The sequence below is a fragment of the Nesoenas mayeri genome (assembly GCF_963082525.1).
Source record: "Nesoenas mayeri genome assembly, chromosome: 1".
Lineage (NCBI taxonomy): Eukaryota > Metazoa > Chordata > Aves > Columbiformes > Columbidae > Nesoenas > Nesoenas mayeri.
The window spans coordinates 112,399,310-112,426,107 of record NC_137541.1 but is presented as its reverse complement, the minus strand read 5'-3'; the positions used below and the strand labels follow the sequence as shown (position 1 = coordinate 112,426,107).

General features: G+C 39.1%; 1 protein-coding gene across 5 annotated transcripts in view; it reads left to right on the top strand.

Annotated features, from left to right (window-relative positions):
• Positions 1 to 26,798, top strand: part of DMD (dystrophin) — a gene marked incomplete at both ends in the record, with an annotated part of 1,256,016 nt that overhangs the window by 1,152,508 nt on the left and 76,710 nt on the right. For all 5 annotated transcript variants that reach the window (XM_080362523.1, XM_080362521.1, XM_080362520.1 and 2 more), the window contains one exon: positions 23,721 to 23,782. In XM_080362523.1, coding sequence (XP_080218649.1) covers positions 23,721 to 23,782 — 62 coding nt within the window. The remainder of the gene's footprint in view (positions 1 to 23,720; positions 23,783 to 26,798) is intronic.

Below are 26,798 nucleotides of genomic sequence, written 5' to 3'. Positions count from 1 at the left end.
TTCTAAGGTCTGCTGTACCTTTTCCTATACCGTCAGCCTTGAAAACTTCTTTATTCCACCTTGGTCTTAAAAGAAGAGCCTGCTTCCAACTCCAAGTCCAGCTATGGTTGTATTATTCTAAACCTCCATTTGGAAAAAAAAAAAAAAAAGAACAAAATCCTCATCAGTGGTAATTAATTTTGACAGTGTGGGCTTTGTAGCAATTCACAAACCTGTACTTTGTGCATCAGCATTCCTTATTATTCTAATTAAAGTGGAACACTGTGCCCTCGCCAGTCATTAATGGGTTTTCATTTTGTAAATGACATTTGCAAAAGTTAAAACGGGCAGTTCATATGAAGTCCACAGGCAAGAGCATTAAAATTAGCATCACCATAGCAACAGTCTTCCATCGTTAGTATTCAGGGCAACAGCAAATGTTTTGTTGTGCTTTTGTTTCCAAAAAAAAAGCTTTTTCTTTATTTGTCATTCACAAATAGGAAAAGCTCAAACCCATACATTTCAGGTAAAATGATTACATTCATTTGGATGCCACTGCTGTAGAATTTCCTAGTTTATTGAGGTATTTATTTTTCAGGGCAGAGGCTGAATTTCATGATCTCTACAGCTGTGTATATCTAACCTCCTCAGTGACATTTATTCATTGTCAGCCTGCTGCTCAACAGTACAGTTTTATATGAAGTCTGTCACTTCTGCTCAAGAATCTGTACGAAGCAGTGGATTCTGCTGAGAATCTGTAAAAGATGCGTGCACGGTGAAACATGGTCAATCCCCTGTTAACTGGGGTGTGCATCTGCTCAGTGCTGGTTTTCGTGTTTAAATGATGCTATTTATATATTCTTTCCTCTCCCACTTCAGGAATTGAAATGTAAGTGCAAACATCATCTCTAGTGAAACAATATTCAAATATCATCTTGTCTCACAAAATTTAAAATTGCTGAGAGAAGAAAAGGTTGCTCCCCCTAAGCAAAACCAAGGTAGATTATGAGGGTTCTCCAATGTCCTTTATTGGAAGAGGTGATGCTGGCTTCTTTTTGTCTGAAAGTTTCAAAATGACATAATCATCTGGGAGCCTGCTGCAGCAATACTTTGCAGCAGAAGAAGCAGTTTAGCACCACATCTCCTAAACACACCAAGGCATCCTGTTTGCATATGTCCTGGTCAAGTAAAAGCATGCCATCAACCCGATAATTGTTGTCTAGAAACAAATACTTTGCGACAGAGAAGCGTTAAAAAACAGTAAATAAAAACAAAGGGAAAGACGTTAAGGAAATTAGATGATGAGCAGGGTGAGGTCAATAGAAGGCCTACCATTTTAATTTTATGTATCCTGGCGTGTCAGTAACCCACAGAGATCAGAAGTAACTAAATGTTCTCTAGCATTATGTCTCTGGGTTTTAATTTGGCACAGGAAGGTTCCTTCTTTCCTCTTCATCTTCTCAAAATACTTCATTTTGCAGATTTTTGCAGAAAGGAGTCTTTAACGAGTAAACACACTGTAGTGCGTTTATTGCAAAAGCTCAGGGTATAATCTCTTCCATGAAAGATACTCCTGTATTTGAATAAATGGGGCTGATTTTCATACATTGATTGCCTTGCTAGCACCTGCCCTTGTAGTACCGATTAATTTTTCAGCTAGTAAGATCTGCAGAATTGGAAAACCTTTAAAATTGATGAACACACATATACCTGAGGAAAATCACTCTCAGGTTAACTAAAAACTATCCATGGTGGGTTGACCGATGACATTTGGTGCTTGGAAAGCTTTAACACAGAAGGGGACTGCTGTGACTCTGAGTTTCTGAACATCTGCGTATACGATGATTTATTAAACCACTTGTTTTCTTTCTTTCACAGAAGCACCTTTTTGCTAGGTGACCTTAATTTTTCCCCTGTGCTGATTCACTCTACTTTTTTCTTTGTAGATGCTCGTTAGATGATTTCTGGGAGATTCAGCATGCTAAAGCAGTTCATTTTCTCTCCTTTAGACTTCTATCCCCTACTGCAGTGAAGATACTTACTGTAGTGTTTTGCAGAATTTTGCCATTTGATCTTTTTAGACAAATTCAGTAGTGAAGTGGAGCATCATAAAAACTGAATAATTTTCACTGAATCCAGAATTCAGTCTTCATTTAATTAAAAGGTTTTGTGCCTAGCATTCTGTCTGAGCAAGCTTCTTTGTAAATCTGAGTAAGTTCAATACAGGTTTCTTGCAATGCTAAATCTTATAATCATCAAATAAGTAACCAACCTTTTTTAAAATCAACTTTGGCAATCATTTTAGATTATTAGCTTTTTACAAGCATTGAACAATAGCATCATTAGAAAGATCTACCTAAATTGCAAGGGTTTTATTGCCCTGTTTATTGTAATAATGACAGGCAGAGAGGCCATTTCTGGGAAGGATCAGTGACAGATTACTTTTTTCCATTCCAGACACCATTCATTCAGGGACAGACACTTGAGCAGTGTTGTGGCAAATGAAAGGAAACTGGCAGTTTCTTCTTTATCCAAAATGGGTAAACACTGTGTTTCCCAGAATATATGTATGTATACTTTTTACTTATGCGTGTCCTTGAAAAAGCTACTGAAGCAGTTCTTCATTAAAATGTTTCTGCATTTGGTCTAGAAAACCAGAAGGAGATGCATGTCTGTGAGTACGGTTTTCAGATATGCTGTAACTACTTGCAGATTTCCCATCCAAACAGTGAACTCTGGAAGCAGAAGTAAGCAAGCAAAATATCCTCAGCTTTCTGTTTTGTATCTTAATCTTTTTGAAAGTCATACCGACTTTAACCTCTAGAAACCCTGGAGAATGGAAAAGGGTGGTTTTCAGCTGTTTTCCTGAGTGCAACAGACTACGTATTGTGTAGCTGGAAATGTCAATGATTACAGGAATAAAAAATAAAAAACAAGAGTTAGAACTACTAAACCTAAACCACATTTTTATTTCTCCAGCTATAAACTTTTAGTGCAAGTAATTTGGAATAAAGGCATCTTGAAATTTTACTTCAGTGTTTGGAAGGCAATTTCTTCCAGATTTCTGCCAGTGATTCTGCCAGTGAGACCATTTTGGCCACTAGTTGTTGAAAAGAATGCTTTCCCTCTATACTTCAGTTTACTTTAAGTATCACCTGAAAATTAGAGGTTAAAAAACTGGTTCCCAAAGGTCTCCCACTGATGAGCTCACCACCATTTCCAAATACCGTGTTGAACCTCAGACTTACGAATGGAGCTGTTTTTACATAAACCATAACTAGAGGCATAAAAGAAAACAGCCAAGAGATTATCTTTCTGCCCATAGGTGTGCTCACCTTATTTGTTCTTTTAATTACTGCCTGTTAAGGGAAGTGTTTATTCTTTTAGCATTGCTGTGACATTACCAAACAATTTAAAACAGGTAGCAGACTGCTCAACTGCAGGTGGTATTCTATACCTTCACATCTGACCAGGGCTTTCTCCTGCACATACCTCATTCATCTACTTTTCCACTATTTTAATTGTGCTATGACACAAAAGCAATAACAAATTTACTAATACGGTCATTAGTGTTAGCACTTGCTTTCATATGCTATTATTTCTTCTCCTCTTTCCAGTTTGAGGAAGGAATAAACATTTATTTTCACTCTAACAATCTTGAAATGAATACAAGAAGCTACGGAGGACTCTGAGTTCTAGTGGGGGCAGTTTAGGTTCCTGTCAGACTTATTGTCTGAAGTTTGGAAATCAAATTTTAATTCTGCACCAAAAGCAGCTTGCATGGGTTGAGAGAGATGCTCATAGATTTCAGCAAAGTTACTTCTTATCTTTAACAGTGTAAAAGGGGTCAGAATCTGGTTCTCAGCATTTCCTCTCATGTATAATTTTTTTTTCACATCAGTGCCCTAAGTATTGTGGAATAAACATTTGCTGCTGGCAAAATCCAATTCTGTATTTGTACATTCTTCTCCTGAGAAAACTGAGTGCAAAACCCTCAGCGCTACTTTGCTCTGGGGCATTTGATCACTATTCTAGAAATAAGGAGTGGAAAAGAGTCTTATCAGAGTGAATCTTTTATCAAAGTTGCCTGTGTGGGTATGCCCACATCGTGTCATCTTGCAATAGTCCTCTTCAGTTTGGATCAAGTCAGCCGATGGGACTTCTCTCTCGTGTGTCAGTCCATTGCTTTTGGTCAATGGCCTGTATTTCTGTGCTGGTTTGACTGAAAATGGGTTAATTTTCTTCATGCAGTTAGAAACCTTTCTTTTCCATAGCTAGCACGCCCTTTATTTGGACTTAGTTTGAGAACAAGAGATAGCACCCCAGCACAGAGTTAATGTTTTTAATTGCCCTGATCTGAGAGCAAAGGACATTCTGAGGCATTGAGGAAGAGGGGCATGCATGGGACAGAGCTTGACTGACATCCAGACTGATCAATAAGAGTATTCCATCCCATTGGCATCATGGTCCTTATTTAAGGATCTAGGGCCTTCCGGCTGGTCCTTTTCTTTTCTTCACTCTTTTTTGAGGGAGTCGGGGGAGTTTCGGTCGGGCCGTTTAGCCCGGCCTTTTGCCATTTTGCAGAAGCCTCTGGGCTTTTCTGCCTTTTTCCTTTTTTCTCTCTTTTGATCGGTTGTGGGACCAAGTTCCATTTCCTGGGACTGGCTGCTCAGTTGTGGACAGAGCTCGTGAGGAATTGCCTTGAGTATCTTTCATTTCTATTTTATATATATATACGTATATTTACTAGTAGTGTATTAGTATTTTGTTATTAAATTGTGTTTATCTCAATCCAAGTTTCTCCCTTCCCTTTTGATTCTCTTCCCTGTTGGGAGTGGGGGGGCAGGAGAGGGTGAGTGAGTGGCTATCGTGGTTGTATTGGTAGCTCGGGTTAAACTACAGCAATTTCAAACACTTAGAGACCTCCCAAACAATTCTACTTGTTTTTTAAAGTACTTTTTTTCCTCAGTTTTATAAACCCAAATTAAAACAGATCTTTCTCACCCTTACTCATGCTTCTCTCTGCTTTCTGTTATGCATAAGTTTATGTCCTACAAATACTCAAACTCTTGAGAGCCCAGCATTGCTTTGGCACCTCCAGACTGAAGTTCTGCTCATCTGTTTTGCCAGTTCTGCAGCAAGTTTCAAGGACACTAACAAAGATTGTTGCTGCCTCACCTCACCTTGTTGCAAGTTGCAGATTTTTAGCTTTCCTCAATTCTTTCTTTACTAGATCCTCCCCGTAATTGTTAGACATTTACACCCACACACCTTCCCTAAGTCACAGCTTCCCCCTTCTTTGTGCAGAAGTTAGACAAAAGAGACAAACAACCAAAAAATCTAGAAGACTGCCTCCTGCCTTGTTCTCTAGGTTTCTAGTTTTCCTGGATAATTTGCTTGCCATAATCTTTCCTCTCTGAGCTCAGGCTGCTGCAAGGCTCAGCACTCTCCAAAAACACAGATGAAATATATCCTAATTTAATACTTTTCAGGTCTTTTGGGCGCTATCTCAAAGAAATATGTGATGTGCCTCAAGTAAGAGAATTTACCTGCATCTTCCTGAATTATACAGAATTTCATTTTTGTATTTACTAAGAAAGTAACATACGCGCTGGTGAATAATAAGTAAACATCTTCAGCAAAAGAATAATAATTTAGTTTTGTTGTGGTTATTTGTTTGTTTGTTTGAATGTAAGCTGTTCATAAGTGTAATACGTACCAACAACCTTTAACACAGCTTCATCTAACAGATTCCTGCTGCGAGACCAAACAGGTGGCAACCCCCAGTCAGTGCCTTGTTATCACTGAGAAGCTTTGATCTACCTAATGTATAATAAATAAGATTCTGCAGCTTAATCATCTTGATGCTTTCATATCACTTGTGTTGCAGTCTTATTTCCAAAAACTCATCCTGACTTTGTTGATTTTTTTTTAAATTAGATTGGTTTTGATGATTAATTTATTTCAACATACCTACTAGTAGACAGATGATATGCCACCTGGAAGTTATTATACTGTATGCCCACCACTTCCCTATCCACATTTGTCCTATTCCTATGCCAACAAAAGACATAGAAATTCTTAATTTTATATATATATATATAAATATATATATATTTTATATCACGTAATGTAAGAGACTGACTAGATGATGCCTTTGTATTAGGATATTGACTGGTGAAAAATTCAGTTAGGGTTAAAGTCCCCTGGTTTCTACATGTAACTTTACAGCTGCATTATGCCCTTATGTTCCAGTAAAGACCAGAAATTTATTTTACCAATGGAATAAAAATGAAGGGTTCCTTAAAAATAGCAATCTCAATTCTGCTCTTATATATACACACCAATCTAAGGTTAATGTTGTACAGTGTCTAGTAATTTAGTACTCATAATACTATTTGAATTCCCTGTACTTAGTTGTGGTCAGTTTGATTGTGTCAAGGCAGGGAGGATCAGATCAAACCGTATCTATTAAAAAGGCATCATTTAAACACATAATATTTACACAATAAAGGAACACATAAGAATAGTAGCATAGAATAGTGCTGTATTGCTTATGTGTAGGTGGTGTTTCAGCTAATGTTCTTTATCTTGAATTCACTGAAATCCAGTGCTAAATTTCTTAGCAAATTATGTAGTGTCAAACTTAGCACTTTATGAAATGTTGACTTAGAGGAAAATGATAGAATAGACACTGAAATTGTTCTGTAAAGGGTATTTTAAATTATCCTCTTAATTGCAAATTACACAGAAAGACAAAGTAGAGAAAAAATAGAATTTCAGCATAATGACCTAAATCAAGAAAATGAGAAATGTCTTTTTCAGTGTTGGATTTGGTGGCTGGAACTCATTTATATAAACTGTGGCAATCCAGGAACAAGCAAACCTATGAAATTAAAAATCCACCCAATTGTTTTCAGTGAGAGAATGGGACAGTCTGACAACTTGAGAACAACCTATACGTACTGAGGAATGCAGCCAAAATTTTGTTTGGAAGTAAAATTCAGCGCAGTATGTAGTATGTGATGCACTAAAAGCGTTAGAGGATTGTCATTGAACACTTGTAGTTTTGCAGTTTACAAACTTGGCGAGATGCTGTAGTGTATGTGAACACAAAGGAGTCCAAGAGCGCAGATGAGTGTTCTTCTAAGTTCCACCTTTTACCAGTTTTATATAGAAATTGCTACCTAAACCATTCCTTTGTACATAATGAAACTTTTAGAAACAAATGCTGTGAGAGGCCAGCTGCTCTGCTGGCATGCATTGGAGGTGCTTCTTCAGCTAGTTAGTTCTGTCAAAAATTGGGCCAGCTTACAAAGTTTTTGAATAGAAAAAAACAGTTTTTTCAACTTAGAAAATTTGACCGCTGCAAACTTTGAAAATTGCATATAGAGCATACAGCATGTTTTAAAAGAAATTACTATATGGCTGCTCATCATTGGTAGTGAGTTGGTTTTGTCAAACCAGTTCCTTTCTGGGTAGAAAATTCACTCCTTAAAAATAATTACTTTGATGACCAGCTGATTTCTTTGATAGGCTTATTCAAGAAAGCTTGAGGATCTAGCACAGCAAAGCACTGTATTCAGCTGCATGGCATTTAAGTCACAGGGGTTTGAGCTGATCTAGAGCTCTCCTGGTTCTCCCAATGCAGGGAGAAGCTTTTGCCATTTGATGTGATGGATTTATTCTGCAGCAACAGGCCTAACTAGTTTCAAAAAGACACTGCAGTTGTTGCTGCAATCCGGTTGGAACATCTCCTACGTGAGGTCAGACAATTATAAATTAAAAAAACCCAAACCAAACAACTTATATACATTTATATATGTGTGTGTAAATAAAATCATACCTTAGGTCCACAAGAGCACAAAGTGGGATGTAGAGGAATACCACGGCCTGCCTGCTGTAGAGCAGCCGAGCTCTCAGCAGTAAGAACAAGAGTCAATGTCTGAAATTTGGCCTGAGAGATGACTATTATTCTCAGGGTAGACACACACGGCAGTGTAGGTATAAGATAACGTGCCACTAGGAAGTCCGAATAACCAAAATATTATCACAATTGGAGAGTTGATGTGTTTTGGCCATTTCATAGACTAAATAATCTAATTAAATGGCAGCATAGACATAGTCCTGCTGGCCTTGTTTTCTCCAAATTCCTAGCAAGCTTCATGTACAATATTGACATGGAAATAACTATCAAAACCAGTCAGTTTGCCTCCAATCCAATAGAGTGCACTACCATCACCAAATTGCATATAATCCCTTTTAAAATTTTAAAATAAATGCTAGCCTCAGTGAAGTGTAAAGTTTACTATGAAAAGTATCAGACAAATAATAAAAATATGGCATAAATTAAAAAGAAAAAAAGGTATTTGTTTGTTTGGGGAATTAAGGCTATTAAGGGTGATACCACATGAACAAAAAATATGTTTCTTCTCTTTGAATCCTAAATTGTAGTTCTTAGAATAAAGCCAAATGAATACTCAGTATGGCAAGCTGCTAAAAATAAAACTCTCCAAAGGTTTTAGTTCAGTATTAAATACACTGATTTGATAAAAACAGTGGATTAGATGAGGTCTAATCCTTCGCTCCCTGCTTGGGTTCTATCTGGAAAAATTGTTAGTCTGTCAGCTTCTACAAATCTTTGCAAAATTATTTTCATCCTTAAGAAATTATTTGCTCTGTTAGTTACTCTAAAAACAGAACAAACTGAAGGACATGGGTGGAAGGATAATAATTTGAGAAATGACTGTGGATTTTTGAGAATGAGAAATAAAGAACGACTGCAGCAATGAAACTATGGAAAAGTAACATTTCAAAGTACTGATTAAAAATATAATATCTATAAGCAAAAGTAACTTTCATTACTAAGGTACAAAAGTATTTAGACACCACATGTCTTAAGCACATTTTTATTTAAAAGGTAAGGTTAAAGGTCTTTTTTTTATTTTCCTTTGGCTGATGGTCTTTATCGTAAAGACATTAACTGAAACAGGGCTAATTGTTTGCAAAATAGCATTTGGTTCTAAAGATGGCAAACATGAGGCAGAGCTGTTGATAGTAATTGAAGGAAAATTATTTACCTTGAGAGAAGAATGATAATTTAAAACAACAGCATGTTTTCTTAATATGCCAGACTGATTTTGTTGTTTTGGGATCAAGGATGAATGCTCAAACAGTTGTAATGTTTTCTAAGACAGGAGGTGTGAGTTTAGATGATCCTTCTTTCTAACTTTAAGGACACTCAAAAAAACATCTTCTATACAACAGGTTACATTATCTAAGTCTATTAAATTTATGACAGCCTAAAATTCCAGCTTGTGGTCACTATTAAATAAACAAATAGTTTGGATCCTGTCCATGGTCTGCATTTGTAGTGTACTATAGAGATACAAAGAAATCTTTGTTTAATTTAATGCTTTTATTTTTTTCTTGAGAGGTGACAAAACCAATGTGATGTTTCATATGCCGGATATTACAGAATTTGGTATTTCGAACTTCTAAAATAATCTGGCACTCTGTGTCATGTATTGAGGGAGGTTATAAAAATGGGTAACTCTGGTTAGCCTTAGCAATAAGACTTTTCTCTTTAAGTCTGGACTATTTTAGAAAAGCTGAAGATGTTAATATGGTAGAATTGTAGGTTGACATTTCTGATAATATATTCAAGGCAGTGAGATGTAGCAGCACGGGTCTAGGAGTGTTTATGTGGACTATGACCAATGCTTAAATCCTTAATATTTTAGGGTACTTTTGAAAGCCATTTCTTAAAGATGAAGGAAATAGTTGCAAATTTGAAAATTGTTTGATTAGTTCAATGTGGAAAAATGCTCAGTATAGGAAGAAAAAAAATATTTTGGCTAATTTTTGAGCTCCCTACAATCACCATTGTCCTTAATTTAATAATGGACTATGGTAGGTCCTAAAAGTCATCTGTGTACCTTTGGCCATAAATGTCAAGGCTCTTTTGACTTGTGCAGACAAGGCACACCAGATTTTCATTGCTAGTTTTTCATAATGAATTTGGCTGTGTCACTAGAAAAGGAATCTCCATTTTGCAGTTTTATTCTTTCACTAAGAGATTCCATTTTCTGTTTAATAACAGAGATCAGAGAACTAAATGAAGGTATGTCTATAGAATTGCAAGCTATCTGAAGCCTTGTTGAAGTGTACCATGAGGGCTTTGGCTCAATTCAACCATATGAAATACTTACACTATACCTACACATTTAGTTCTACTAAATGCATCCCGTTATTAGACTTAGCTAAACATAAAGTTTAAACTGTGCAATATAGCTTAGTAACACTTTTTTCTATCAGCTAGCATCCACAGGATGCTTTCCCGAATTAACTGCCAGCTCCTGTGCCAGAGACAGAAGGAGCTACACAGATACCTAAATGCAAAACCTGGGAGGACTATTTTGTTAGAAAGAACCGTATTATAGCTAAGTAAATGGAAGAGGCAGAAGCTGTCTGGAATTAAGCGAAGCATGTGTGAAAGTGTAAATGCTTGAATTTGCCACAGGAGACTTGAATTAAATCATTTTCTTACACTTAGCTAAGAAATAATTTTAATCCTACCTCAAAATTCCTTTGTATCCCTCTTAAGTTTTTAAGTGCTAACATACATAAGGCTTCAATTGGGATAAAATAATATTGGTGCCCTAGGGCATGGCTCCATGGTACCTGATACTGATTTATCTGTCTCTGGAAGCACTAGCTAATGCAGGTATCTGTATGTCTATATTTGGGTTGAATGACTGTTTATATAAACACTGATTTTCACTCTTAGGCAAGGACAAGAAGAGACCATTGCCACTTGCCATTAAAATGCACTGCCAGAGTTGTATGAACAATTGCCTTGTTTTGTAGTCAAGTTAAAGTACATTTTTTCATAGACTATTGTTTTATAATGAAATAAAAAGTTATGATTTAAGAAATGCCAGATGAAAAACTTTTCCTTTCCATTTTTTTTTTCTTGCTGTTACCAAGTCTGACTTCAGTTTGGGAACAGTTGTACAACCCTGGGCCTGAAGCAAAATATGCAAATAAACCATGAGAAATGTCCCCTGGATCAAATGAAGGAGTTAAGTCTGGATGGATTTACTGGTGAGGCCAGTTAGGTGTAGCTACTCCCTCCTCCCATTAACCTTTCTAGGCTGGTTCCTTCTCCAAGTGCAGGGCTGCACATTCCTCTGATTCCTGAATCCACACATAAGACATTTAGGGAGAGCTTTGCTCCTGTTACACCAGGGTATTGGGAGAAGCTAAACACTCTCCAGTTTTGAAACTAAATCAACCCAAGTTTGATTTACCAGAAGGGAAGAACAATCCCTTTCTCTCTGTATCAGGGCTCTGCATGGCCCAATCTAGGGAAAAGGTTAGGAGAAGACCTCAAACTTATCATATTTGCTGAGGTCAACAACCTTGACATTTTTGGGAAGATGATGGAAAAGAATAGTGTGTACAGAAAAATAGGCAGGGCCTCTTGTTACAATTATATATTATAATGTTTCATATATTATATTATATTATAATCATTAACGAAACAATGTGGTATTTATGATAGGTTCAAAGTGTATTTTAAAGCAACGAAAACTACAATTTCTGTAAGAACAGCGTGAAGCATCCATTACTAAAATACAGACACCAAAAAGATGAATGCATTAATTCAAAGGTGCAAAGTTTGCCAAGCTACGAGTCTGATTTGGAACCTGCCTGCATATGGCTGTCATAAAATGCAAGAGATTTTATTGTCTTCTTCTTTTACTACCCAAGTGCAGCCTTACATCCCAATACATAATCTCCCAGCATGATCTAAGTGGTTTGTCTTCCCAAATGAATATTTTCTCTTCGAGATAATACTTACATAGGGGCATTTTGGAAAAAAAAAAAAGTCCTCAATAAAAGAATTTTTCTGTTTGTATGATGTTAGTCATAAAAAACAAACAAACAAACAAAAAACAAAAGCAAACAAAAAACCAAACAAAACAACAACAACAACAGATTTGATAGCATCAAAAATACGTATTTTATGGAATGCAACCAAAAAGTAAATTAGTAAAAAAGGAAGGCATGCTTCTCCTTTGTCATTTGTGGAAGACTTTGGAAGTGAGGGCTCCTCATTAGGGACCAGGACTGCATGGTGACCAATAGCCAGCATCAGATTTTCTGGGCCCTGAGTGAAGCAGGACTACAAGATGCAGGGTTTCTTCCTATTGAGATCCATACAGATAGAAAACAGTAGAGAAGTTAATTATTTGGGAAGGCAGTTTTTGTGTTTGCAACATGTAATTTTATGCATGGAAAGAAAGATTTTTGAGGTGAAAAGAGAGTCAGTGAGAAAGAGAGTTTACAAAATCCTGCTTATTTTAATTCCCCAGGAGGCAAAACAGTAATATTTTTCTATCTGGGAATGCAAAGAAATGTAGTAGAGTTTGTCTTAGTAGTTTTGTTAAAGTTATCCTTATTAGTCTGCATTTTTTTCTCAACCTTACACCCTGAAGTGATAACCTTTCATTTCACCAATATAGATTCCTCAAACTAAGAATTTACTGTGGTATTATTGTTATATTTCAAATCTTATTTGAAGATTGTAAAGATCAGCAAACCATCTTGCTCAGCGTAAGTTTTCTGCTGGTGGACTTTAAGCCTTTTTTTACAGTGTGTTTTGTTGTTGTGATTGGTTTTGGTTTTGGGTTTTTGGAGTTAGCTTTCCAAAAGCCTTACTTTTTAATACTTTTAGTTATCTAGCATTTTGCTGGCATTATGCTTCTTGATCTTCCCATTCTTGGGAGTATTCGCACTCGAGTTTGTCTCCATCCTGCAAAACTAGCAGTTATTCCTTTCTTAATTTTCTTTATTTCTCGTGGTTTGGTATGGAAGACAGAAAAGAGCTTTTCGTATTTACAGGTCCTTACCTGAAGAGCTCACAACCATGGTGGAACCTGGATGTGCTATCCACAGCATCCAGCGATGCGTGTAATCTTACTTAATCTCAGTTTGACTCTGCTCCTCTTTTCGGGGTCATATACCTGCCAGTAGATTGAACATGTATTCTCCTACTGCAGGGTGTCAATGTCAGCTAAAAAAAAATAAATGTAGCCTCTCCAAATTAGCCTTTCCAAGATTTCAACAGGATGAAACTCATGCATATACCTAATAGATCCAAAATGACAGGCACCCTCTCATTCATCTTTTATCAACAGCACACAATGCAGTGCGACATAAGGCACACACAGACTGCTCCTGAGGCTCTGTTATACTTGTCTCGTAGGGTGACCAAGATTTCAGTTTTAATCGGGTGTCTTTACTATAGCAAAAGCAAGTACAGCCTAAAGGAACACAGAAGTTGTGCATACTCCTGCCACACGTGCTGTGCACCAATACTTTCCGTGCTGTGCATTACATTGCTGCAAGCTCTGTAATATTTACTGCAGAATTAGTGTTATATTTTAAAAAACAAAACAAAACAAAAAACCCAAAACCCAAACAAACTCCTTTTCCTACTCTCTCTGTTCCAAGACCATCTCGGTGAAACATGTCAGGTAAATTCTTGGAGCACCACATGCCAGTTATGTGCCTTATAGCATGGAGAATGAACCCTATGTAGATAGAAGCACCTGCTGATCTCCTTTTAAACAGCAGACAGACTGGGTTTCCCTCTGGACAGAAAGTGTTATGCTCCTTCTCCATCTCTCCTGTGGTGTAAAGAACTGATTATAAGTATCCAGAGCTATGAATGTTTTAGTGGGCCTTTAATTTACAGTGCAATGTTGGGGAAAATGAATGCGGAATTTCAAAACTATTTTCTTCGTTGCATTTCCAGTATTTTAATGTGCTTCCAGTGGCAATGTGCAAACAGCCAAAAGAAAAAAAAAAGAGACAAGACAAACCAGCAGCATGCAAACCAGTATTGTCTTCTTGGCTCTTTTGAGAGAGCTATGAATAAATACCAAAAAAATCCTGGAAATGTCAGCCCTTGGAGCATATTTAAGACAGATGATCCAGGAAAGTGTCATCGTGCCATCCCAAGTGATTCTTAGTATTTATTTATACCAAGAAAAAGAAAATAGACTCAAACAGCATAACGGATTAGCCAACCCAACACAGGGCACCACAACATCTTCTTACACACAAAGCAAGCACTCGCTAATCCACTACCCAGATAATGGAGAAATACTAAAGCCTTGCTTACAAGGGGAACTACATGCTTCACAGAATTGTGGAAAGCAAGACTTACTTAACAGGGAAATGTTGTAACTTCACTTTCAATGACCGTAAAACTAAAGAAATCTCTCTTTAGTTTTCTAACTCGTTAAGTACTAAACAAGTAAACTTGGACCCTTAATGTCTGCCCTACTAAGTGGTTTTAGGCAAGGCCCTTGCCCCAAATAGCCCTTGGGTAAGAAAAGCACCACAGGGAATTAAAATTCTGCTTACTCTGTAATCCTGTTTTATTTTCTCCAGGAAGAAGTCTGTCTTTTGTCAAATAAATGGCTTAAAATTAAGTATGGTATAAAGATTGGCTTCAGTTACAAATGCCAAAGACAGTAACCGTTTATGCTGCAAACAAAATATGTTTTTATAATAGATTATGGGTAGTTTAAAAATAATTTGGAATAAGAGTGGTATTACTCACACACATTATACAGCAAAAGTATAATTTTGAGGTCAATCAAAACAGCTAAAAGCCGTTGTGAATTTGGAGACAACAATCAGAACTACATTAAATAGATTTTTTTTTTAATAAAATCAAATTATAAAGTCATAGGCCTTAATCTCTTAATCCTTCAACATTCTTGTTTTCCCTTGGATGTTCTTGAGTGGGTAATAGTTTGATTTGGGAGATCAAAGGGTTAATTTGCTTTTCAATTGAGGAATGACTCAGAGTTCCCTTTATTGTTAAAAAAAAAAGAAAAGAAAGAGTGGTGTGTGGGTGTAAGGTAGGGAAAAAAAGCCAAGAAAATGGATTCACTAATTGGGGTTTTCACCTGCTGTGAGTCTAATTGAATACAATGCTTTATTTGTAACTCTAGGAGAAAGAAGTTTATGCAAAGTATGAGAAATTCAGACTGTTTTTAAAAATCTTATTACTTGGCACTATTGTATGGGAAAGAAGACAAATGTGATAATAGCAGCTTCTATTAAGGAGGACCAGGAAACTCCAGAAATAAAAATCAGAGGAATGTACATTGTAGTCCCAGATACTTCTTGAAGGAAAACAAACTACTTTTGCCGTGAAATGTCAGGATTCTGGCTACACTGAGTCTCTCTATGTGACATGGGCAGCTGCTCTCTCCTTGTAATAGCCTTACATAGGAACTTTAATAGGTTCCTCCCAATTAACGTGCTAAACATCATATTTTAAAAGACTTAGAGATGTCTAGCTTCTGAAAACTTTGCTAAAGATGGGAAAAGATTAGGTTGTTGATGTAAGACAATTGACAGCATTCAGCCAGGCAATTCACCTCAAAACTAAGCTACCTGATCTGGCAGTTGATGTAATACCAGGTCCACTGAAGTAAATGGAAAATTCTCACAGTCTAATAAGCTTTAACGTAGTGATTTATGTTTATGCAAAAATGGATCCTCTTTTCTTTGCATGTTGGGGTAGTGTCGTAGATCATAGGTAACTGAGAACTGTGAACTAGACCTTCGAAAACAAATTAAACTGTCTAGAAACCAAGAGAATTTAGTATTTAATGCCATTAGGTTTTATATTTGCATTTGGGGGCCTGAGAGGCTGAACCTTGAGCATCTTACACTTTTAATGGTTCTACAAAAAAACATGAGGCCTTTCCTTCAACTGCTTGTTGAGCTTTCCCTACAATCAGATAACCCACCTACCTAGAGTCATAAGGGAAGCCCTGAATATCCTGCTAGTTAGGATAAGCTCCACCAAGTTCAGTGCTTACCAACATCTCCGGAATAGGGAAGCAGTCTATGGGATATACCTGTCGTATAGAAATGATGGGCAAGATGAATCTTCCGTGCTTATAGGCCTGCATCTTCCCTGTGTAAAAATAGAGACTTTTTATGTTTGAAAGGCACCCTTTTTGGGTGGCTTTGCCAAGCAAACAGAGTTTGTAACGTCTGGAAAACTACTAAGTTGTGTGGACTTGGTTCTTTACGCAGCATTATTTTAATGAATAAAGGACGCAGATGTAAAACTTACGTGACAGCTGACTGGTTGCACTGATTTAAAATGCTTGTGACACTAAAAAGAGATTGTTAGCTTTTATTTGTGTACTGAATACTAAGCAGGAATTAATACAAAGAAACATTGCGACAGTAACTCAGCATGAGCAGAACTGTTTCTTCTGCTCTGAAAATTCTAGGAGTGAAGCTGGTCCTTCCCTGTGAGGCCAAGGCAAACCCTTCAAAATGAAACTCCCCGATTTCACTCACAAATCAACCAATCGGCGTCTTAAGCGCTGCAAATCAACAGCTGGGAAGTGAAAAATCCCACGTTAAAGCCCGTTTGAAATCTGTCCCAGCTTCGGTGCATGTTTTCATTAAGTTTTCTTCCCAAGTGGGCTGGAAGTGAACCGCTTTGCCAGCCCCCGAGCGCGCCCATCTCCGCCCCCCACGGTGGGCTCGGGGGAAGGCAAAGAACACCCTCACCCCACGAAAACAAACAAACAAACAAACAAACAAACCATCAGGGGAGCCCCGAGGGTTTCCTCAAGCCGCCGCCAGCGCAGCAGCGGTACGGCAGGTGAGCGCAGGGCACAGGCCGCGATGCCCGCACAGGCGCAGCCGGGGAGCGGAGGGAGCGGCCGGCTGCCCTGGGCGGTCCCCGCGGAGCCGCCGCCGCAGCCGGGCGGGGGCGGGGCTGGGCGGGGGAGCTCCGCCCCTGCCCGCCTTTCTCCATCCCTCACGGCGGGGCGGCCGCAGTGGCGGCGGGGCTGGGCTGAGCCGAACGTAGCCGAGCCGAGCTGAGCTGAGCTGAGCTTCACTTCACGGAGCCGCCGCGCCGTTTGTGTCTCCGCGGTGTTGCCGAGCAGTCGCCGCCATGAGGGAGCAGCTCAAGGGGTGAGGGGGATGCGGAGGGAGCGGCAGGTGCCGGAGGGCGGAATGGAGTCGGGCTGAGGTTTCAGGGACTCCGCGGTGTTTCAGCGGCGTGACCGTGATCACCCCGCGCAATGGTAGAGTAGCGTGTCTAACTATCCTCTGATAGACCGTAGCGGGGAGCGGCGGTACCTTTCATTTATTACTCTCAAAATATCAACCTGCTGCCTGGTTTCTTCTAGGAGCTTGAAAGAGTGTTTAATTCGGCGCCTTTCCCCCCTCGGGACGCCGTAGTTCCGCGTGGATGTGTCCGCTCGGAACACGTAGGACATGGCGATGTGCAGGCAGCCGCACGCCGGCGGTACCTGTACAGGTGTGGGCTGGGGAGGGGGGAGCCCCTGCAGCCGAACCGGGAGTCCTGGAGGTGCCGGAGGTGTGAAGGGCTCCGTGGGGCGCCGAAAGGATGTGGATGGAGATGGTCTCACCGCGTTGTTGCTCAGGCTTTACGGGGTAGCGCAGTGCTGTGAAACAGTCCCCATGCGGCACATGGCGTGTCTTGTAACTCGGTTCAGGAGTGAACTTTAACAAAATCCCTGAAAACAAACGTGCGTAGAGGTGTGTTACTTTTCTCAATAATTTCGTGCTTGGGAACAACCTTTCGGGTTAATCAGCAGAAGAAGCTGGTAGGGGATTCCCTCTGGATTATCGCCTCGTAAATGCTGTATTTCTTGTTGATGATTGGTATGTTGTCTTTTAATACCTATTGCAAAACAATCTTGCACCCTGGGACACCAGCAGTGTCCCCAGGCCTCATCGTAAGCTGAAGTTGGGCTGGGAAGTGATTTTTGCAGGCATGTGCCTAGAGAGCTGGAGAAACAAGAAACGCGGTTATGTGTAGGATCTCTGACCTTTTAGCACCCAGGAATTGTTTGAGGCTGGATTTGACAAGACCCTGCAGTGAAATTGCTTTGGCAGGAGTGGAGAGGACGGGCTTTGAAAAGCAAGTGGATCGGTGGAGGAGTAACAGCTGGAGAGGCAGGCTCACCGAGCCTGAGCCACCGAGCAGGAATCTGCCCGTGACGAAGCGTGCAAAATAAATGTTTAACATCGAGGGGAGAAAAAAAGAGTTACTATTCAGTTCTTGGCAGTTGATATTTGCCCTTCTCCTACTATTCATTTCCAGTATCGGCAAGAAACTTTAATATATTATCGGTGCCTGCCTTCAGCAGTCTGATAAATCTCGCAGAAGCCAATAAAACATGCTAAAGTCAAATTCCTGCTGAAAAGACACTGATCCTTGGCTTAAATAGAAATAATCTCTGCACAGATCAGTAGTCTCTGGATTTACAGATGAAAACAGTGGTGCTTTGTAAAGCACGAAGGAGTGCCACCTTTTTACGTTGCTAATACTTTCCATAGCAGTAACATGTTTTATCTAAGGAATTAATGAAACACTGTATAAAAGACAATTATTAAGTCTTCCTTGCAGTCACTGTCATCTATTGTTGAAAACGTTTTTCTTTTAAATCAGTGGTAGTGTCTATTTGTACAAACAATTTCAGTTCCATTTGTGTTAGTTTAGTAAAATCGAAACAACACTATCGTGTTTGATTTGGCTTTTTGACAACAGTTATCAGGTGCTTGGAATAACAATTCATTCATCTTAAAGCTAAAAGGTGAGCGGTGTTATAAATTGCGTTGCTTGAAAATTGATCAGTTCAGGGCTTTGTCAAATATTACTTTAATTTTTGCTTTTTTTCAAGTGTATGTAACTATTAATTTATTGCTACCTGATAGAATTTCTAATTCTACCCACGTCTAGTTCATGTTGCATTTTCTAATGAAGGGTGAGGGGAGAAGCGTAGCAGAACTGGCTCTGGTATCACCAATGAAGAGAGACGTAAGAGTTTCAAAAGGACTCTGTAGTTGCAACCTAAAATTCTGGACTCTCAAACCAAGCAGTGAATACACAAGACTGAACCCTAGCTATATATTAAAAAATAAAGAGAAGGTGGGGAGAAGGAGTCCAATCAAGAACAATTAACACATTGGTGAATCAGCGTGGTTTATGCAGGAATGTTGGGGGGGGATTGTGCAGGAATTTGCGGGGAGGGAGCATTGCTCTTCACTCCTCCTGCTGCTGCTGTTGCTCGTGAGTAATATAAAAGGAAGATAAAATAACTGTATTTTGTCCAAACAGATCAAGTTATAACAAGAGAACTGTAATTCAGCTAGCGTGTCAGTTAGGATATCGTCTCTTGATTTCAGGTTTTCAATCTTGTGTGTTATTGGCTCTGCTGACAGCGACGAGAGACAAATCTCTCTGCTGTTGGCAGGAACAGAGGAGTTCACACAGGCACGGTATGACAGAATTCCCCACATAAAAATTATCCTTGCTAATATAATGTAATCATCCCTTAATGAAGTGGTCCTGCGGTTCCCAAAGGATGTGTTAAGTGAAGACTATGATTTCATCCCACCAAATTATCAGTGTATTTAGTGTGCCAGTCACACCAGCGCCTAGGTGTCACCATTATCTGTTGCTGCTCTTCTCCTTTTCAGGTCAAATTTTAATTTCCTTTCCACCTTTACAGCTTAAGTCAGGCAAAAAAGAAAAAAAAAAATGCCATGTAAGCCCACTTATGTATTTATTTGTTGCAAGAAGTCCATGATTTAAAAGCTAGTGATCAATGTAGTTGACCTAAACGTAGAGCCAAATTGAAAAATGCATCCCCTCAGCATGTGCAATACTGGAAAACTACTGGCTGTGTGCACTCATGCCTTTTTATGTTGGTGGTTTGTTGGAAAAGCATCTTGAGTGCTTATTTCTGCATGTATTCTCACCCTGCTTCAACTGCTGCCAGTCAAGAGGACTTACACTACACTTCTCATGTCTTCCTAACTCGTGAGCTGTAAAGGGCCCTGTTCACCGGAGTTTGAAGCTCTGGCAAACGCTTTGCTGCAGATCTATTAAGGATGCTACAGCGTTCCCAAGTGTGGTTGAGGCTGCGTGAAACTGCTGAGCTGGCATTTCACTTCAGACGGTGCTCACAATAAGGGCATGCACACAAATCCTCCCCCACTGGTCCAACCCCAAAGCTCACAATTAAATGGCCTTTGAAAATGGCAAAGAGGCTTATGAAGAATAGCCTCGATGGAATCTAACCTTTCCCGGAGCTGCCCCTGTGTGCAGAATTGTTGATAACTTTCTGAGCTGAAAGCGTGTAGTTAAGAGGCAAACACCTTTTAGGTGGAGCGAAATAGCTGCAGCCTCCTTGTGTTCTGCATGTCAAGTACCAGCAAAATCTGCCCTGGCTCAGTATGGGCACTCAGCCTGTACAGAAATCACAGCGACCGAGGTTCAGTTCCCTTTGAAACCCTTGCTTTTTCTCACAAGAGTGCAGAGGTGTACTGAGGGCTTGCCAGTCTCTTGCTGGCTCTTATACGAGGTTGAGGGGTCTCAGCTGCATTGCCAAGAGTGGCCCCACCAGCCACTCTGCCCCACTGGTAGTCACTGCTGGGAGGGCAGTGGGGCAGGAGTTGGGGTCTCTGCTGACTTGACTTCTATAACCAAAGAAAGGGGTATTTCTTGTAAGTCGTAACTAACTCTATAAATAAAGCAAAGCAGAGGATAGAGGGGAAGTGTACCTGCCCTGCAAATTCAGTCTTTGTCACTTGCAGGTAAATAAAGTCATTCCTTACAAAATGTACATCTCCAAGGAAATTAATCTTACGCTGTGAAATAAAAACACACTGAGTAGGGGTTTGAGGTTATTGGTATTCAAAAATATCTGAAGACAGTTGGAGTCCAATGTTTCTTTGACAATGGAAGTTTTATTTGCAAGATCTTGGGAAAACCAGTTATGTATCTTCAGGAAGATTAGTTAATGACAAAAGCTTAAACCGTACACACTAAATTCACTGATATATGGTTGGGCCTTACAATAATAAATAAATAAATTACTCATCCATGTAATATTGAGTAGTGATTAACCGTAATAGCTTTTCACATCTGAGATGATCCTTTTGTTCTTCTGTCGAGCACAGACATGGGATTCCACAGTCCTATATAGATACACCTTTGCCAGATATCCCATGGTTTTCAAATAGTTTAATGGGGAATCTCTGCCTTTGAAGGCTACCAGGTTGACAGGTATGGACTCTGAAGTGGTCTAGGTTATTCATAGAATAGTCTGGGACTGCAAAACTAATTTCACGGGGAAAGTTAGGCAACTTATTTTATTTTCAGAGGTTTCTTGTAACGGCGTACATAAGTTCTTTTTCTCATTTTAATTACGTGATTTGGCACACAAACCATGGTACAGTTGCTGTTCAAGTGTCCCCCACTTCTAAGGCTACCTGCTTGTGGGGAAGCAAGCCAGGGTGGTCATGCTAGTGTCTGAGGAGCTGTTGGTCTGGAACCAACGTTGGGTGTGAAAATCTGCAGTCACAGGTCTATGGGTTTGAGTGTTTATTTGGGTCTGCAGTCCAGATACCTAAATTGTAACATCTCTGGTTACAGGGTTCTTTGATGAATACGGTCCTTTCCTCTTTTCCTTTGGGCTGCCATAGTGTAAGCAGAGGCTTCTGGTAGCCCAGTTTTTAGAGACTCAGTGTGTAAGTGAAACCATTTCTGTTTTTCTTCAAAAATACACTTTATACCTGGGTATGATAAAAGCTGCCGATGCTACTTTGTCTCTGCAGAACCTGCCTGTAACAAGTGTGCTAGGAAGTTCAGGAGCTTAGGTGCAGGTGGCTCAGATCCACAGGTTTTCACTTGAAGCTACCCATTTCTGCATTAAAAAAAAAAAAAAAAAAAAAAAAAAAAAAAAAGAAGTAAAAAATAAAGAAAGACCAGGCTCAAATTTCTGAATATGATTGCGGCCACCTCCCTTTGCAGGACTTATTTTTTTTTTTACCAGAGCTAAGAACAAGGCTGCTATTGCTTTTCTGGTGTCCTCCTCCCTCTTGCACTGCCTTCAGCCACCGCAGGAATTAGAAAGGGGAGGAGATGCTGAGCTCGATGAGACAAGGCTTGTTTAAAAGCCTGTGCTCAACTAGGGCAGCACTAGGGAAGCATTTTTTCCTTATGCTTAGTGCTTGTGACCCCTTTCATTCTTTCCTGCAGTTACAGAGCAAAATCTGGAAATATTATATATAGTAAGCTACTGAATGTATAGAGGTTACTGGGCCAGTATTCATGTGGATCTAATAAATAGCTTGTCTTTTAAGACTAAAATTAAATCACACTAAGAAAACATGTCATGATTTTCTTCTTTCCTTGAGTAGGGGTGGTGTTGAAGTGATTCATTGAAAACTTTACCCCTTCTTGGCCAGTAAAGGTGTGCTTGGGAACATCATCACTGCCTCAAAAAGAGAACTCAAAGGCTGTTTGTTCTCTGAAAAAAAAAAATCAGTCTTCCAGTGCACAATTGTGTGTACAGGTACATTGCATTCAACCTACCGTCTGGGTTGTGATGTGGTCTCTAGAAGGTGGAAGGTGTGTGTTCCAGGAGCTCCACAGCACGGTGGCTCAGGTCCTGCTCTCCTGTGTGTTTTCTCCCGAATGATGCGTGTGTGTGTTGGAATGAGGATGTCTGCTTTTTAAGTACAGAAATTGCAAATGTGATTGCTAGCAACTGTGTGCTACATCCGCTTTCCAGATTTTTGGGTTTTTTTTTTATGAATCCTTATCGTTGTCTTTTAATGTAGCTGAATTCTGTATTAACAGGACTTCATTGGTCACAGGGCAGATAAGGAGAATTTTCTTTCAAATCTTGTACATTAATAGAAAAATGATCATGTTAGCTATGCTGTCGTTTAAAAAAATGATAAAATGTGTAACCTTAGGAGACATGAGTTGCTTCTACACCCGCTAACACTTTATTTTGTTGGCTTTCTCACGCTGCACGTCTTTTGGCAACATCTTGTGCTGCAAAGCTGAAAGCTGCTAGCCTCAATGCAGAGACTGCCCAATTTGCATTCTAGTCGTACTGCGGCGTTTCCCAACCCCACTTTAGCTTTTCCCTGCCATCCCAACAGCTCTGCCGCCTCGCACCACACAGGGACCCCGAGGGTGAGGGAAAAGGCCTGAGAGTCCCAGGGAACAAGAGGAACAGCAACAGTTTTTGCTAAAACAGACCATCGATATGGGGGGTGCAACTCATTGGCCTGACAAGTGGTGGAAACTGCTGGTTTGTCTGTGGGCTGTTGTGTGGGGATTTTAGTGCCAAAGTTTGTACCGAAAGGAAGAATTGTAGCTGCTGCATTGGGCAGCTCTTACCAACTGCATAGGAAGGTGTGGAAAGAGAGCACAGGGTACAGTAGTTCAAAAATACCACAAATATCAGTATCTGGTCAGAATTTCTGTAAATGCTTTAAGAATTTAGCCCTTTTAAATGGCTGTCCTCTAGTTTGGAGGAACTGGAGAGTGATGCATACAAAACAGTGAGTTTTTAAGAATTGATCGGTGTGCTTGCCAGTTCCCTGTGGCATATCTGAATACTTGCTGTCTTTTTGATATTAGCGCTGCTCTTAATGTTGTTTCTTGAGCCCGTGCCTAAATAAAGCCCTCCCATTTAACACCTCGTATTGAGAGAAGAGACATGGGTACCGCCGCTGGGAGCCCCTGCCTGAGCATCCCCAGCTGCAGGCAGAGAGCAGCCTGAGTCACTCACTGTGGGACAGAGACACCAATTTTACTATACTAACTTTCGTGTTTTATATTGTAGCCATGAGACGCAGACGACCTGCTGGGATCATCCCAAGATGACCGAGCTTTACCAGTCTTTAGGTAAGACACTTTTAGTGGATTTTGGGGGTTTGTTTTTCAATTGAATGAATTGTGAAGGCGAAGATTTCCAGAAATAGTAAAACAAAATTAAGTGAAAGTGAGAGGCAGTGCTTTTACTAAGGTTAAAATTTTCTGCAAGGGAAATCTGTAAGGGTTAATAACACATTTCAGACATACAGTGGAAAAAATAGTTTTTCAGCACGTTTGAAATATGTGCTGGGTTTATGAAGTAATTTGGGTGCATTGTTGCAAACCCTCACTGAAAGACTGGGACTGAAAATGAAAAAAAAAAAAGCTGAATCTTTTCACTGTCTGATCTACTTTACAAAAGCCAGATGAAAAAAACTCAAACCAAGCTGCTGTTAATGTTGACTTTTGGATGGTAGGAAGCCAATTGAAGCAATTTTCCAAACTGCGTTACCACTGCTTTATTTTTAAAGCACTTTCAATACTTAGAAGGCATGGCAGCTGTCATGATGTCATTCTGAATACCCAAATTGCATGCTTATTATGACTTCAGATGTGCATATCTGGTGGTGTGCTTTTTTTTTGAATTTTTAGCAGCTTTAGATTTTATTAACAGAAGCACATCTATAAGATAAAATAGGTTAATCCATGCTCTAGTATAGGCTGCTTGGCAGACCATTTAACAGCTAACTCTTTGCTTTTAATAGTTCTGTTAATAAATAATAGAGGGTATAAAAGAAATTAAGCTATTTCTCTAAAAGAAATATCAGTGAATATGCTGCATTCATAAAGGAGGTTATGTCTGTACAGCATACATACATAAACCAGCTTTAAACAAGCCAGCCTGAGCACTAGGGCAGTCAAATCCAGCACTCAGTGCAGGTTTATTTACCATGGTGAAAAATAGCTTGAATTATCTCCTGCTAAACTCTAGTTTAGCTGCTGGAAACAGTCTAATTATGCCAGCATAATCTATTGCAGGCTAACTCAGGTATCTCCACAGTGTTCTGCAGCTTAAGGCATACCAAAAATATTTTAGAAAAGTGATTTGATAAAATGGAATGAGACAATGTGAAGATTTTTTTTGTTTTCCTTATAGTATTAGCACTGTGGCAGCAATTTCTTTAAAAATTAACCAGAATACTGCTCTGTACGTTAAAAAGGAATACAAGATGTATAAGTTCAGGCTAACCAAATGCAAAAGCAGACAAGTATTGACTTAATATTTAATTATAAAGTATTGCCTTGCTCATCTCCTCCATATTTCTGCTTTTAAAGTGAGTGCTTTAAAGGATTCAGGACAAATAGTTATTGCACATGCAGACATTCATTTAATACAGGTAGATCTTCAAACAGCTGCCTGTTAATTGAACTGCACTCTGACTTCACAGCTGCCTTTGATCCAGAGATTTCATGATATTTCTGATACTGTGTTTGGTCACACCTAAAGTCCTTTTGCAGCTGCGTTTCTTCTGTTATTTCCCTGGTTCAGCTAAAGTACTCTTGAATATAAAGAAGTGAAAAGGTAACTATGTATAAAGGAGAAAATTGTCCTGATGGGTTCAGGTCACCGATTCAAATAATGTGTGACTGCTGAAGTCAGTTTGCATTTAGTATAACTGAGTTTTATCACTATGAGTATCACCCAAAGGTCAAGAGTTTAAGATATTCTTATTTCTTACTGCATGAAGAAGAAACGTGTTTAGGCAGATTTTGTTTCTTGTTCTTATAAAATCCTGCTGTTTTCCTTTTCAGGAGCAAGGAATGTCCAAAAGGGCAGTCTTCTTTCTGGCTAGTTTTATTTCTTTTGGAGTTGAGACCAAATGCTCATCAATATGGAAATGATGCTAATTTTAGCAAAGGATGCATAATGTGTATTTTTATTAGTAAACTTAAAAGTTCATACATGTGTACAAAACAGATTAGACAAGGTGATTCTTAGTGCACTGCCACATGGGGTAAAGCTTTGATAAAAGTGCCACTGAATAACCTACCAATTTATTTTATTTTAGAACTGGGTGTATTCATCATTGCCTAACTCTCATACAAATTGCATAATACAAGCATAACCCGTTCAGTCTTGAACAGAACCCTTGATGTATTTTCAGTGCTTGGCTTTGCCTCAGGTCAAAACGGTAATAATGGGATGTTTGAAGTCTTTTCAGACTGTTCAGTAATATTTTATCTGAGAAGATACTATTAAAGTTGATTTTGTATTGCATAGTCATTATTTTACCCCACATTAGGATTCAAATTTTGCTTCTCATTCATGTGAGGAAGTTAGTAAAGAGCTTAGTATGTATGCATTTTAAAAGACTGGTAGAAAGCATGAATTCTGCAATCCAGGTAGATGTAAAAAAGTGAGACAAGCACATCAGTGCTGTCAAGAGTTTTCATTTCCATTTTCTGACTCTTACGTTTAGCCCATAGGGAATAGTTGTGCTATGTGATGTAGCTCTCTATATATGTCAGTATATCATAATTTTCTAGGAGATCCTTATGTCTGATTTAAATTCTTACAAATTTCTGAAAGCTTATTTTTTTAAAGTGAATGGAGGAGGTGCAGCCTGGCACAAGGTAATGTTCATCGTCTGCCTGTGTCTTTGAGACACAAGAGACACTTCTAAAAAAGGAGTAATATTAGTTTTATTCTTCCCATGTCCAATTTACACACCTACAAATTGCTGCATTACTTTTTGCTAGAATAGTTGAGTTCAGAGTTTCAAACGGGCTCAGCTTTCTGTCTTTAGAGGTTTGGGTGTTTGTAAGAATTAAGCTAAATTACTTGGGAGCATTATTTGTTACTAATAAAAGAGGATAGGAACATGCAATGTATGCTTTTGTACCTGATCAGGTTGTTGATCCAGGAATTCCTGTGTCCCATCTTCGATAGGGACTGCATCAGAGAAAGCAGAAAGAACTTACAAAATAACTTGCCAATGAAGGAAGTATTCTCAAATTATCTTAGAGCTCATTTACCGAAACATGGCTGTTTATAAAAATAATGGTAATAACTGTAAAATACTTAATTTGAAATTTAATATGTGTA